The sequence below is a fragment of the Myxine glutinosa genome, chromosome 1, assembly GCF_964187855.1.
Source record: "Myxine glutinosa chromosome 1, kmMyxGlut1.1, whole genome shotgun sequence".
NCBI lineage: Eukaryota > Metazoa > Chordata > Myxini > Myxiniformes > Myxinidae > Myxine > Myxine glutinosa.
Window position 1 is genome coordinate 172,446,602 of NC_136261.1, and position 16,335 is coordinate 172,462,936.

General features: G+C 41.3%; 1 protein-coding gene across 1 annotated transcript in view; it reads left to right on the forward strand.

The window, feature by feature from the left end:
* The window catches only part of MTREX (Mtr4 exosome RNA helicase), a gene marked incomplete at its 3' end in the record, with an annotated part of 118,740 nt that overhangs the window by 38,144 nt on the left and 64,261 nt on the right, over window positions 1-16,335 (forward strand). Inside the window, 5 exon segments of the mRNA XM_068122445.2 lie at window positions 3,946-4,077; window positions 7,870-7,949; window positions 8,089-8,199; window positions 11,773-11,874; window positions 12,613-12,738. Of these exon segments, the coding sequence (XP_067978546.1) occupies window positions 3,946-4,077; window positions 7,870-7,949; window positions 8,089-8,199; window positions 11,773-11,874; window positions 12,613-12,738 (551 nt within the window).

The window sequence follows — 16,335 nt, forward strand, 5'->3', positions numbered from 1 at the left end:
TCGTTGAAGCTGAAGGGAAAGGTGTATGCTGCATGTGAGATGTGTTATGATTTATGGGAGCGAGACATGGGTAATGAATGTAGAGCAGCAACGAAGGTTGGAAAGGGTGGAAATGCGAATGGTTCGACGGATGTGCGGAGTATCGTTGAGAGAGAGGAAGACAAATGATGAATTGCGAAAGATGATGGGAATAGAGCCTGTGATTGATGCTGTGAAGAGGAACAGGTTGAGATGGTTTGGTCATGTGTTGAGGAAGGATGAAAGTGACTGGTTGAGAAGAGTGATGGAAATGAATGTAGAAGGAAGTAGAAGACGGGGAAGACCGAGAAAGACTTGGCTAAAGATGGTGGAAGAAGAAATGCGGGCAAGGGGGTTAACAAGGAGAGATGCAGAAAATGGGGCAAAATGGAGAAGATTGTCATGGGGACCGCAAGGCTAACCCCCGCTCTAGCAGGGAAAATGGCCTTTTAAAATGCATGTTGTTGTTGTTGTTTTGCTGTCTGTCCGGCTGTCCATCTGGCCATCCGTCCATGATAGGTTTTCGTTACCGCGATAACTTGAATGGCTGAAGCGATCTTAGTCAAACTTGGTGCAGGTATGTATAATGCGGTAAAGATGAACTGATTAGATTTTGGGGTCACGAGGTAAAATGCCAAAGGTCAGAGGTCATGTTATGTAAAAATCCTGTGACTGCGATAACTTGTGAACCAGTGATGGGATTCTGACCAAATTTGGTACAGTTATGTAGAATGATGTAGAGATGAACCGATTAGATTTTTGGGGCAAGAGGTCAAAGGTCAAAGTCTGTAATACGTCTAACTTGAGAATGGCTGAAGTGATCTAATTCAAACTTTGTACAGATATGTATAATGATGTAAAGATTAACTGATTCGATTTAGGGGTCCCGAGGTAAAAGGTCAGAGGTCATGTCAGGTAAAAATGTGATAACTTGAGAACAGCTGAATGGATTTAAATCAAACTTAGTACAAGTATTACACTGATGTAATAATTTGGGCGGAGGCATATCCGTCGACGTCGAAGAGTGTTGTTATAGTTTTTTTTTTAAGTTTTTTTTCTCTCATATTATCCTATTGTTCCCTTCTCATGCCAAAGCTATGTTGCAATGTGGTAAAGATGGTATAAAGGTAAAAAGAGCCATGTTTGTCCCTTGGCTGCTCGCGTTGTAATTGATGTAAAAGTACACCGAATCTCTTTGTCGTGCATGTTGTTTCTATACAAGCTTCGTTTGTAGCCATGGATCAGTATATAATTTTTAAAATCTAATTCTGCAATCAATCATGTTTTTGATGTTTGAATCATTAATAATGATTTGTGAATGAATAAAACATCAAAAACATGATTTATTGCATAATTACTGATACATTTGGGAGTATAATGATTTTTGTTTTCTACACTGATCCATGGCTACAAATGAAGCTGATTACATCACTCAAATTGCTAAATTCCCAAAAAGATCCTGAAGCCAATAGCATGTTTGACCACTGTTGTCGTTTTTGTTTCGCTCAAACTCAGTAACTCAAATAAAACAAGAAAGAGCAATCAGAGATTGTAGACCCTCGCAAGGATGTGTTTTCAGTGGTTTTTAAGGCTTTTATTATTTATTTATTTTTAAATACAACATCGAGACTCATGTAAGAGCTAACATTAATCACAAAAAACAAACGGACACACAAAATATACAATAAAGGGAGTGGGAGACAAGATGGAGAGAGAGAGGGAAGCACACAAGTACATCAGCAGAGAACAAGGACATCGGGAGATCTGTGGGAGGGAGAGGGCTTGGGGGGGGGGGGGAGGCGTGGGAAGGGGGGTGGGGGGTGGGAGAGGTATAAAACACATGGACACTGCTTGGACTTCCAGGAAAGAAGTCGGTATTTCAGAAAAGTTGATCTTGGGTGAATTAACGGGGGTAGAAGAGATCAACTTGGATGGGGGAAGATAAGAGATGGTGGTGAACAGCTGTTTTGAAGACCTGGAGGGAGGAGTGGGATTGAAGAGAGTGAGGGAGTTTGTTCCAGAGGCAGGAGTAAAGGGAATGAAAGAGTGAAGGTGAGCAGAGAGTCTTGATTTTGGCAATTTCACCAGAAGAGGGTTGCTGGCAGATCTTGTGTGACCTGTAGGAATATTTGGGAGACAGAGCACAGATAGAGCTGGGGGAGCTAGGCCGGAAAGGAGTCGGTAGAAGACAGGCCACCAACCTGCCTGCGGTGAGTGAGTGAAAGGCCCTCACAATCAGCTTCATCGTGGGAGATTCCAATAATTCTGAAAGCTTTGGTTTCACCAGCGTGAAGCTGTGCTAGGTGTGAGGCAGGTGCACCAGCCCAGATGGGAGAGCAGTATTCCATTGAGCTGCGGATGAAAGCCTTGTATGTGGTGAGGAGCTCAGGTGTGCGAAGGAAGGACTTCACACGACGGAGGATGCCCAGTCGGCAACTGGCTTTGGAGGCCAGCTTGGAAATGTGGTTTTCTCAGGAAAGATCCTGGCAGATAGTGAGACCCAAAAGCTTGAGTGACAGATATTTTGTGTTAAAAACAAATATGTCAGCCGAACCACGTGACCGATGACGTCATCATTTATTTTTTCTCCACCAATTTATCACTAGATGACGCAAGAAATTTCATCTTGATCGGTAAAAGTTTTGTACTTGTCGAATTATGACGTCATAATGGAGGCACCGATGACATCATCATTAACATATTTTATTCCCCATGCAGATTTCTTTACAATGAGCCTTGTCTCAATGTTTTCTATGCAGCGCTCTCGGAGATATAGAGGTGCAAAAATGTTCGGTTTTTCCAAGATGGTGCCTGTACCACGTGACGTATGACGGCATAATTATTATTTTAAAAATCTACAGGTGGATTTGCACTTAGGGTGAAAATTTCCTGTCAATCGGACCAACGGTTGCAGAGAAAATATTTATTCTGTGCAGACAAACAAACAAACAAAGACAGCCAGACAGACAAACAAACAATCGGACTCAAATGCAATACCCTCCCCTCAGGTAAGGGTAACTAGAACGGCACCCCGTAGAGCGCACATCTCTGCCAGGCTCAACAGTGTACATTTTGCATCCCACTGATGATCCGAATCTAGATTCAGACCTGAGCCAAAATGTAATTGGCTTGTTGGGTTTTTTTGGTGATTTTTTTTTTTTTCACCTTCTTCTCCTGCAGTTCTGGGCCAATTACATCCAGACTTGATACATAGGATTGGAGTAAACGGGTGTTTTATCATTTTTAAAATCTTTGCTGGTTGTTTGGGTGTGGGGGGTTGGGGGTGGTGGGGGGGGGGGGGGGGGATGTTGTGGGACGCTAATTCTCTATGAAAATGTGTATTGTGTATCGGCGCCTCCATGTGGGCGAGGGTATTACAAATCCCAACCCTTTACAGTCCAGTATTCCTGTCCACACGTTTTTCAGTGCAGTGAGGTGTTTTGGCAGCAAACTATGTGAAGGTGGCATACAGGAGATTTGTCAGTTATCCAAATACTTTGGAATGAAGGCATCAGACCATGCCTACACTAGTTTCTGCTGAGTATGAAAAAGTGTGAATAAATATTCCTATGCTCTAAAGTTGAGGTCTTGCACAAGTCATGCCATTACCACTTGCCATTGTGGTTGAGACTGACCTTGCCCCAGAACCAGTGATATCCTTTGTGCAAGCTTCATTTACTCCGTTGTCCTTCAATTTGTAGAGGATAGATTGTTCTTACATTATCATTTATGCCATGCATTGTTTATTGTATGCATTTGCTTAATTTTGTGATTGGTTTTGTTTTGTGTCAATGTAGTCGATTCTTGAAAAAGTTGGAAATTAAATAATTTGCTTGAATATGATTAACATGTGTATTGCAATATAGATTTAGGTCAATAAATTGGACTTTAAAAAAAGAATAAATGACATTATCTTGCTTCATATAGGTCCATCAAATGTTTTCAAGATTGTGAAGATGATCATGGAACGAAACTTCCAGCCTGTTATTATATTCAGCTTCAGTAAGAAGGAGTGTGAAGCATATGCTTTGCAGATGTCTAAGCTCGATTTTAATGAAGGTACGTTTTTCTACACAACACTTGCATCCAAATATCCCGTTATAAATGTATTAAGGAAGTTTCCAAAGTTGGCTGGTGCAGAAATGCTTTGCTCAGGGTGCGTCATGTGACTCAAGCCGATGGAGCTTCCAATCAAGCTGGTTGTGAGGCAAACGCTAAGATGTGCCTCCTCCCCCTCTTATGTTATCACAACAACAACACCAGGCATTTTAAGGCCATTTTCCCTGCAAGAGCGGGGGTTAGCCTTGCGGGCCCCATGACAATCTTCTCCATTTTGCCCTATTTTCTGCATCTCCCCTTGTTAACCCCCTTGCCCGCATTTCTTCTTCCACCACCTTTAGCCAAGTCTTTCTCGGTCTTCCCCGTCCTCTACTTCCTTCTACATTCATTTCCATCACTCTTCTCAACCAGTCACTTTCATCCTTCCTCAACACATGACCAAACCATCTCAACCTGTTTCTCTTCACAGCATCCATCACCTTTCGCAATTCATCATTTGTCTTCCTCTCTCTCAACGATACTCCACACATCCACCGAACCATTCGCATTTCCACCCTTTCCAGCCTTCGTTGCTGCTCTACGTTCATTACCCATGTCTCGCTCCCATAAATCACAACACTTCTCACACATGCAGCATACACCTTTCCCTTCAGCTTCAACGACACTCCCCTCCTCATCAGCACGCCACTCAGTTCCCGAAACTTCTTCCGTGTTCTACAGTTTTTATGTTATAACCTTTGTCATAATTAAATTAAGAGCTAGAGTGTTTATAGAACACTTTACCCCATGCAGGGTTTAAGTTTTTATATTTCATTTGAAATAAAATAATGCTTTTAAAGTTTGTTTTTTAAAAATCCGGAAGTTTAGCTTTATTGAAGCGGTCTTGTACACCACCTGATTTAGCATCTCCAAGTACTGCAAAACTGGAAGTTCTTGGAAATGATGAGATGATTTGTGTTCTACAGTGTTCAAGTATATAATTCAACATAAATAAAATAAAGATTGTAAAAGTCATACAAATAATTAATTCTGGAATTTACTGCTGTTGACGCAGTGGCTATTACACCACCCGATCTAACATGTTGCATTAGTTATACCTGTCTGTTGTATGTGTCCTTTATGACATCCTTAAAAACAGTACGTTTCCTGTTTGGAGTTTTTTTCAATTTTGTTTGACTGCCAGGCAGACAGAGTAAAAAGATTATCTCACTCCTCTCTGCGCATGTGTGTGCATGACTAATTCAGAACCAAAGTACTGTTAAATGGCCAGTTTGTTTTCCGATTTGTGTTAAAAATACAACATTCAATTTAAATGAAGTTGTTCCTCAATCATAACCTTGTGTTTGTAGGACATACTAAACCAATTGCTTAACCCTGCCTTTTGTTTCACGTGCGCAGGGTAATTACTATAGCTGTAAGCTTTTAAATAAAGAGCTCATTCTAATCACTTATATTCTTGATTTACTTGAATTAAATAGGTGCTTGCAGAAGGCAACCACAATCCACTTCATCAAATACAAAAAGGTCTCTCACAATTCACTTCATTTAAATATATAAGACCGATACTTGTTATATCCACGTAGGATACACCCGAGTAGTTGCTTGCAGTGTGTAAGCATGCCCCACTAGTCTAACATATTGTTGCGGATTCGGGGGTCGGCGCTCCCCTTATCAAGGGGGGGGGGGGGTTAATCCCCTTGTCTTTTAAGCTGGCCGTCCCCCAATCCTGGAAATTATGACGTCGCTTCCGGTCGGTGGTAAGTAGGGTTGTAAGCCTAATTAGTCTTAGTACCTAAGTACTACTACCGGCCGTGAAGCGAGGAGATAACTCCCTCCCTAGCCGCAGCGTTAATGGACACGCCGAGCGAAGCGAGCCGCAACTCGGACCGTTAACAAATACTACACCCGATTATAGCGGTTTCCAAATCGTGCCACAGGTACTCAATCGAGAAAAGACTAAAGCGATCGAATAAGAGGAAACCAGAGTAAGGGAAGAACAAAGAGTGGATTTATTAATTATGTACAAAACCAAAAGAAGAGGAAACGAAAGCATGTACAAGAAGAAGAAGAAACAAAAGGACACAGGGCAAGCTTATTTAAACAGTCTTACTTACAACCCCGGACAAACAGACAGACGTACACGGGATGGTAGCTGGTAGGGGAGCAAGGTCCAGGCAGGTAGGCTCCGTCCAGGCTCCGGGTCTGCGGGCGAAGAACGGCAGGCAGCTTTGCGTATCGTTGGCGCGCGACCGGACCTTACATATGCGAGGGGCTCGAATGCTGCGTACGTATAGCGTGCCGAACGCTCTCTCTCTCCCGATCAATCAAGGTCCGTATCAAACAGCAGTTCATATCAAACGATGGTTCCCTGCGCAGTTCGTTGAAACAAGCGCGCCTCCGCGCTGTCCGGATAACGTTACAATCAGACGTCTCCGCGCAGTTCCTTCAATAGCAACGGTCCCCTGCGCAGTTCCTTCAATAGCAACGGTCCCCTGCGCAGTTCTTTCAATAGCGTTACAATCAGACGTCTCCGCACAGTTCTGTCAATAACGATGGTCCCCTGCGCAGTTCGTGCTATTCGAGCTCTCCCCGCGCAGTCCGTTATAGGGCTTGGCACGTGCGCTTATATAGTGCGCTTATAGATCAATCCGCGCCACGCCCGCCAGCGAGCTCACCTCTGCCCTGGTTGGTTAGCGAGGGCTCACCGGCTCCGCCCTTGACGGCTCGTTGACAGGGCCACGCCTCGTTCCCGTGTCCCGCCCCCTTTTTCCTCGGCCTTAGACCGCGTGTTCAATGGCGTTGCCTGAGCGAACGCTGAGGCGGCTGCGGCTGGCAGAGGCGCGTAACACAATTTGGAGAGAGAGACTGGTAAAATGGGCGGAATGGGGCCTATCTTATTTAATTAATGCAACGCAGATTCAACTATTGGGAACACAGCCTTATCTGAAACACATATTAAGGAAATAACTGAAAGTCCTTTGGTGTCCTCCGTGTTGCTGTGGCCTAACTATGGGTGCGACCTTTGACCTTATTAAATGATGGGATATTTACAAGAGTTATTATTTATTTACAAAAGTGAGGGTTCTAAAAACCGCAACAATATAAAGCTCTTTCTAACCACTGATTTGTTCACTCGCTGATATAAATGTTTAATATTTTATCGGTGGGGTGGAAAGCTGAAAATTTTCAAACTGCTGCAACTCGAAGCCAGTACCCCAGGAAACACCACAGATAGTCACCAAAGTCGAATTGATGTGTTTGTCACACACCCAACCTGTCCACCAACTTTCATCTGAATCTGTCCACAACTTTTTGGGAAAGCTTGCAATACTGTATATCGTTTATAGTTATATCACAATGGTGAAGAATCACTTCAAAAATATATATTCGATCCGGATTTGGATATTCACCAAAATTGAATCGATTCTTCCTTGTCACACACCGAAACGGTCCACCAGGTTTTGTCCGCGTCCGTCCATAACATTTTTGATATACATTGTACTATATGTAGTTTTTGTCTCTATCTCTCAATGGTGAAGAATCATATAAATTATTGTATCCGGATCCTCACCAAAATCTAATTTCGTCCTTGGGGCACACTCAACCTCTCCACAAAATATCGTCCGAATCCATCCACATGTTTTTGAGATATATTGGTCAGAAAAAACAGTCGTGAAAATATAACCTCAGTTCACATTCAGTGGTAATAACTCGATATTTTAATTTAAATCCTGTGATGAAAATTTATATATCATCCCTTTATCCACTAACCTATTCCTGTTACTCCTGTAGATGAGGAAAAGAGACTAGTTGAAGAAGTGTTTATGAATGCCATTGACTGCCTTTCTGATGAGGACAAAAAGTTGCCCCAGGTCAATACCATTACACTCCTTCTTCTTCACATTATTTTCACCAGCTCATGCACATAGTTCTGAACATTGCTCTCCCTACATCATTTAGCTCCATTTTTCCCTGCCCTTGGTTTTTTATTCTTTTCTCTTTTCACGTTAGGTGGAGCATGTGCTGCCAATATTGAGGCGAGGGATTGGCATTCATCATGGTGGTCTTCTACCTATCCTCAAGGAGACGATTGAAATTCTTTTCTCGGAAGGTCTCATCAAGGTGACTTTCTTCACTGAATTATAGCGATGTGACCGATGTGTGTTCAGTAGTTTGTTCACAATTGATGCCTTTTTTTCCTCGCTCAAATATAATTGGATACTGTCAGCTCACCAACCCTTCAACATCAACTTCATGCCTTTCACAGCATGCCATTTGTCACAAATGAACGTTGACACAGATGTCACTATTAAGTACACATGCTTGGAATAAACTGGCTAAAGATTATTTTGTCAGCCAAATAAATGTTGATCGACAGATTCTTGGAAGTCTGCTCCCTCGAGTTTAGCATTTGGAATAATTTTTATAAAGTTTCTTATGTAAATCGTGATTTTCTGGCTCCATAAGTGCAAATTAGAGTTGGTAGTTTGCTCATATCCTTGTAGAGTACACTATAATCTCCTGTGAACGTAAGGAACGAGTACCAACACTTTTGTGTTGGCAATAATACCTGCAGACTCTTTATTGGCAAAGTCTTCCAATTCAACTAATTTGTTCGTCAACCAATTGGTAATGGTGTATGGAACAGTTTTCTGTGCTCACCAATGAAAACATCTTGTGCATAAAAATGTGCTAAACCATTTGCAATTTTGTATGCACTTTTACAACCCATAGGAGATCTGTGGTCAGATGTAAGCAATATAACATGAAGCTCAATAATCTCACCCCTTCTAATTACCAAATTCGGTTTCTATTTTTTCAGCTTGTCTTCTTTTCATCTCGTCTTTCTTCTACTGTCCTCATCCACTCTGTCCCCTTAGGCCTCTCCTTTCACCTTCTCTTCTTCTTTCGCTTTGTCTTTCTCATTATATCTCCACCTCTTTAGTTTTCTCTCTGTCATCACCTATATCATCCCCTTTTTCTTTACTGTTAATGTCTTTCTCTTCCTCTTTCTCTTTTTCTTTACTATCACTACCTCGTTATCTTTCAATCACTTTTTTGCGGTCTTGCTGGTCAGGTTGTAAGGTTTAATGGGGAGATGTTTTTGTTGGTGGAGAAAAATCACCTTTTTTTATTAGTCCCCTACCGGTGTACACTGTACACCGGAGGGGACTATAGGTTTGCACGCCATCCCTCAGTCTGTCAGTCTCCGTCCGTCCGTCAGTCTGTCAGTCCGTCACGCAAGGAACAGTTTTCCGGACTTTTTTTCTAAACTCTTAATGCTAATGATTTCAAACTTGGCACATGATTTCCTCATGATAAGTTACAGATCAAGTTCGAACTTCATGACGTTTCGATCATTTTTGACAAAGTTATGGCACTTTAAACTTTGGGAATTCTGATAATTCTGATAATTCTGATGATCCTTAACTCGATGCCATTTTAAGTTTAAATTTCCTTTAAAGAAGATTTTCTCTGCAATAATAGGACCGATTGACATCAAATTTTCACCATAGGGGGGGACTCGGTCTGTAGAATATTTTAATGGTAATTATGACATCACAGGTCACGTGGTTTGGCCGCCATATTGTTTTTCGTGAAAACGCGAAAACCCATTTTTCTCTGCAACGGCTGAACAGATCGAGGCCAAACTTTGCAGGCAAAATCGCATACCCATGACGAACAAAAAAGTCAGTGAGCATGACGTCATGCATCACATGGTTTCAGAGTTATGACGTTTTTAAGCATGAACCTTTAAAACCGAGCTCCTCCCTCATTTTAGATCCAATTGAGGGGAAACTTCACAGGTCTGTTCAGCATGTCAGTCTACTAAAATGTCCTTTTGGAATTTGCGATAGGGCACGTGGTTTGGTAGGCATCGTTAATTAAACGAAATTTTTTAAAAATGGATATCTCTTGTTTATTCTAGAATTCTCCTCAAGCCGCACCGTGCGCCCTCAGCCTCGTCTGCGAACGTCAAAAGCGCGACACAGCGCCCGCTTTCGGGAGGGGCGGAGCCAAGCCGAGCAACATATATATACAGTAATCCCTCGCTATATCGCGCTTCACTTTTCGCGGCTTCGGTACATCGCGGGTTTTTCTCGCTAGTATATGTAAAATTATATATCGGATTTTTAATTATATCGCGGGATTCTGCGGCCTATAGGTATTTTACTTTTTTTAGATTTTAATTATTTTTGCGGTAAAATAAGCATTTTCTAGCCTAAAAAATTAATAATAATATAAATAAAAATATAACACATTAATTAAAACCTATATTAAAAGAATATTACAGTAAATCGAAATAAAATACGCATTATAAATGAGTAGACAAAGAATCGCGCATTTTGAAAGTCCCGTATTCTGGGGGTAATTAACCCATCCGTAAGGAGGGTTCTTGGACGGTTCTTCGCTACTTTAAGTAATTTGCAAGGTTGATGCCAAACTGTGTCCTGCAGTTTAATGATCAATATGGTTTTAAGAGTCGTCATACTTTGGGTAACCTCTAATTTACAATAACTTATGTTTACAACTTAGAGACACATGATCATGATGACGATTTCGATGATGTTGTCTAAAGCTGCAATTAAATTAAGTCGCTGAGGTAACATGAATGACCGAGGTTGTGGAGGATGGGATTTTTCCGTCATTACCTTTTGATACAGATGAGATATCTGCTTCATCACTGCATCAGATCAGGAATAACCACCCTCCTCACCTCCTCTCCACCCCCCACTGCTTCCTACAAATTAACCATCAGGAAGCTGCTGCATATGCAAGAGGAAGCTAATGCATTTCTTATTAATTTTCAAAATTAATCATCATCTCTATTTTGAATAGCTCATGAAGACTTCTGTATGCTTAGGCCTCAGGTTTGATTAAAGGCACTTTTGTCAATTATTGCCTTTTGCTTTCAAAAACACAATTTGCATCAATGTAAATACTTTGTTGTACTGTACTTGTGTAGTTCCATGATCGTATATGTATGTTTGTTTGTTAATTAATTGCAATTATAAAAGAACTTGCATCAATGTACTGTACAGCTATATATACACGTACAAATATTTTTCTAATACGTAAGGACTAAGGATGGGTCTCAAAAGTGTGTTTAAGAGTGTAGAAAGGGTTCATAAGAGCGTGGGAAAGGTTTATAAGAGTATGGGGAGGGTTTTTAAAGGCTTAAAATATATAAAAATAATAAAATAAATATATGGTTTCTACTTCGCGGATTTTCACCTATCGCGGGGGGTTCTGGAACGTAACCCCCGCGATAAACGAGGGATGACTATGTATATATATATATATATATATATATATATATATACACACATCGATCATTGATCGTGAACCGGAAAATAGAATAAATTACTGATATTTAGCGACTCGAAAGGTTCTTTATCAACAACGTTTTTTTTGTCGTGCTTCTGCTGACCTGTCTGCAAGGTGCATAAATCGAAGTCCAGAGTGCGAATCACCGGTGAGCCCGTCCTGAGGTAATTAGCGATTGGGAACGATTCAGAACCTGTGGGTAAATAACCCTTGGTAATTTCCCCAACAGTTTTCCGGACTTCAGACTGCTGGTAGGGGACATGTGTTGCAGCACAATACTCAGAATGCTTGTTTTTTGAAACTTTGTTAGAGGCATTCTACATTCCTAATCTTCAAGATGATCTCTGATTTACTACTTTCTCGCAGGCTTTATTTGCAACAGAGACGTTTGCCATGGGCATCAATATGCCTGCACGTACAGTGCTGTTCACCAACACACGCAAGTTTGATGGCAAAGACTTCCGCTGGGTATGAACGGTCTTTGTGCCATAATAAATACATCTTCGTCATGTTTTATTTCTAACTCTTGTTCTGTTGGTTAAATTTGTCATGCATTACTTTGAACATTGTTGCAAAATAATATTTGTATGCATTCTGCCAATGTGTAAATTTTTACACAAGTTGTACTTATTATTATTGAAAGTTGAATGGAGTCTTCTGCGAGGGTTTGACCCCTGCCCCCTTCTCCCCCCTCCCACCCTCCAACTTGGCTGCAAGCAAGCTTCATCGCTCGTGATGTAGCAAAGTTTGTTCATGGCATAAAAAATATCAGGATCTAAGAGGGTCTATGGGGGGTTTGAGTGACTGTTGCTCCTGATGCAAAGAGCTTCAGGACCCACAGTCATATTTTTATTTAAGAGTTTGATTTTAAGGTGAATAATGTTGCAAAGGGTTTTTTCCTACACTCTTCTCTGTTTGTCTCTGTCTGACCATGATTTGAGGTTAATTTGTGTATCATTGCTGATGGGTACACCAGACTGGTTTTGATACCAGGCCCACAGCATAAAAACAAGTTTTTAGGTTGTTGTTTTGTTTTCTATTTAATATTACTTGTGTAACACATGCAATACTTTAAGTTGGTTAATTGTTGGACTGTTGTCTGTATCTCATGTGATGCATCCATATTTTGTTTAAATATTTTTGCTGTATTTTATATGAACCCCATATACCCCGTCTTTGCTCTGTATTTTTCATGGACCTGTTTAGATTTCATCAGGCGAATACATTCAAATGTCAGGACGAGCTGGGCGACGTGGCATGGATGAACGTGGAATAGTTATCCTCATGATTGATGAGAAGATGAGCCCAACTGTGGGCAAGCAGCTCCTCAAGGTCATCCAGCTATGGATCTTTGACCCTGATTTTTATTTACAACTAATATTGTTTAAAATCTTGGCAAGCAGTATTCAACTCACTTTGTCGCCAGTCATCTAAATTTCAGTATTTGTTTATTGTTTGTGTTGATCAGAAATTTCTTCAGAATTTTTTTAAAAATTGTTTTCTATTCCACCTTTTTATCTCACTTGCCATAATCTCAAATTCCACGACATCCTTTGAAGCAGGAAATGTGCAATTATGGGAATTGGTTAACAAACACAATGACTTTTTCTCAATAATTTTAATCTATAGTCATCCCTCTCTTGGGTCCCTCTGACAAATAAAAGCATAGCCTCTCATAATACGAAATGGGGCAACAACATGTATTTGAAAACCTTGTTATTATCTGCTTATACAATTTACAATGCACATATAATTCACATATGTCACATATTATATAATGTTATGTGGAAGGGGTGGACTGTGTGGTAAGTGTAACATGGTCTGTGTTTTGAGTAGGTTAGATTGCCATGTAACAGGGACCTTGTCAGAGCAAGTTGTCTTGTAATATGTGACGCTGAGGAGGCAGCGTATGTAATTTATAGACAGCATAGTCAGGCTAATATTGTATGTGTAAATGCCTCTTGTTTGTGGTGTTGTTGGGTGAGAATGTCCTATCACAAAAGGCACACCTGTGTGAAAAGGCCGTCACAATCTGTCTGGCAGGGCCAGCCATGGTGGCATAATGCGCTGGAGGGCCCTGAAGCAGGCAATGGATTTGTTTTTATTGGGGCCACCCCATGGGCGACGGGTTGGCCCGGGGGATAAATCTGCCTGGAAGGATACGAGGAGAGGAGAGAGAGGGCATACCAGAGCTTCCGGTGAGCAGGAGGACTTGAAGAAGCAGCGCCAAGAGAGGGGGTCATGAGGGCTGGTTATGGGCGCATGTCCAGAGGTGCTCATCTATATTGTCTCATCTTTGGGCTCACTTTGTCACTCATTTACTTCAGTGCTGGCTTCCTGGACAGGCTGCATAATTGCCTTTCCCCTATAAGATTGTGCCTAAGGATGGTCCTCGCCTGCATTTTTAGCTCACCTGGAACGAAGTTCAGGGAGCTTATGCGATGGCGCATTGTCCGTCAGTCCATCCATAAACACTTGCAACTGCTTCTCCGAAACCGCTGATGGGGATTGTGACCAAACCTGGCACAAATTATATTTGCTGTGTTGTGACTGAAGTTTGTTCACGGCATTAAAAAATAATCGGGGTCTCAGGGGGTTTACCGGGGGTCAAAGTGGGTCCATGTTTGACCCCCCCAAAATAGGTATTTGCTTTCTTCTCAGAAACTACACACACAATTTCGATGAAACTTGACAACAACCTTCACCATCCGTGATGTACCAAAGTTTGTTCACGGCATTAAAAAGAAAATCTGCGCCTTTCGGGTCTATGGGGGGTTTCCCCGCAAAATCGGTATTTCCTTTCTTCTCTGAAACTACACACGCAATTTCAATGAAACTTCACCGCAGCCTTAATCATCCATGATGTACCAATGTTTGTTCAAGGCATTAGAAAAATTGGTGTCTGAGGAGGTATATAGGGTTGGGGGAGGGGAGGGGGGTTGCCCCCCCAAATAGTTTTTTGTTTGTTTGTTTAAAGTCTTATGATTATGTTCATATTATTCTACATGCTGCTCTGTATTTTAGCAACCATTGAAATTGGTTTAAAATGCCTTTAGTCAGTGCAGCATACTATTTATTCTACCAGGTGAGTGCCAGGGGTATTGCCCCTATGTTTTATGTTTGTACAAGTGTAATCTGTCGCTTCGTCTGGGTGAGGTTGTATTTATTCATCATTGTATATGAGTTGCATATTCCCTTCTCTTTTTTTGAGTCTGCTGATTCACTTGGACTGTTCTGAACTGATTGTCTCATCCATCTTTTCCCCCATATTCATCTTCTATCTTCTTCTTCTATATATATATATATATATATATATATATATATATATGTACAATGTGTACCCCGGTTAGAATAGGTACACCATATCCCTGCGCATCGTAAGAGCATGACCAAGGGTTGGCGTCAGGAAGGGCATCCGGCCATAAAAACATTGCCTCAAACAGGGAACCATGATTGTCATGGGGCCCGCAAGGCTAACCCCCACTCTAGCGGGGAAAATGGCCTTAAAACGATCATTCATTCATTCATTCATATAAATAAATATAAAAGACAAGTTTTTGTTTGTTTTTTTATTTGTCTGCATGCGCATTTGGAAACCTCTGAAACAAAAAATGTTGGGACGGCCCCCCGTAAAGGTTATAGGCTAGGTGGCGAGGCCGGTCGAGGCCGCCTCGGCTGAGCTGGGCCCATTTCGCAGTAAATCTTCCTCTTCTTTCAAAATTCTCTTGAAATACAATTTATGCACTTAATAGGAATATCTGACTGATTGCAACGCATGCTTTCAAAATTCTCTCTCACGTGGCCCGACAGAAGAAAGAACAAGGAATCGTTGAGCACTAACTGATACTGGGCTTGCGTCAGACCTATGTACAGAAGATTAAATTCATTCAAAAAGAACCTGGGCAACGCCGGGTGCATTCAGCTAGTTATGAATAAACCTTCAAAAAGGCAAGAAAGCTGTTTGATCCATCGGCTTCCTGTGTGTGTGCTGTAAATTTTGTCTCATTTGGGTGACCTTGGGGATTGGTAGAGTTGTACAATAACTGAATGCAGTAGTAGGTTAGAAACCGATCGGCTGTCTCTTGGGCCAAAGGCTCCTGGCATTGAGGCATATCACATTAGTGAGCCTCAGATGTGACAATATATTTGGCTGAAAACATTTGATACAATTCAGGCAGGCACATGAACCAATTGTCTACTACTTCTAAAAACACCTCAACAGCCTCACCGTTCAGTACACAATAATGAAATGTAAAGATGAAATGGACTCTACTTCATACAAGTAAACAAGTAAAATGTGTCGAGGTAAAACGAACAAAATAATCAATTATGTATAATTCTAAAAAACAGTAATCACCTTGATATCATGACCCATCTGCTAGCAGGTTAGTCGTCTGTTAGATATTGCTAAGTCACCATAACATCTCCTTCGACAACTCTCGTCCCACTTGTAGTACTTCGGGGAGGTTCTTTGACTGGACAGTAGAGTTTCTATGTCCGTTGGGCACCTCTCACAACCAATGTCCAGTCGTTTTCACTGATGATCGACTGGATCTACGTCTTGCTAGTCAAGACTAGCAGCGATGATTCAGTCTGACTCCGTTATTATGGTTCTCAATCATACACTCTCTGCTCCAAGCATGGAGCATTACTCTTGTGGCTCCCCATTGCCATTTTTTCTCAATTTTTTTTTGTACAAAGAGAGGAGTTTAATCACAAAAAGTAAGCAAGCGGCACAAGACACATACTCTGTGTACACACGCCCCACATACAGTAGCGTTGAAAGTAAATCAACATGATTAAACCTGAAATTCTCCACACATTTTCCATTTACTGAAAATGACAATTTTATGTAACATTAACAATAAAATGCTTATTCAGCTATCAAATAAAATATTTTCATGTAACGATGATCGTAGCGTCCCATAA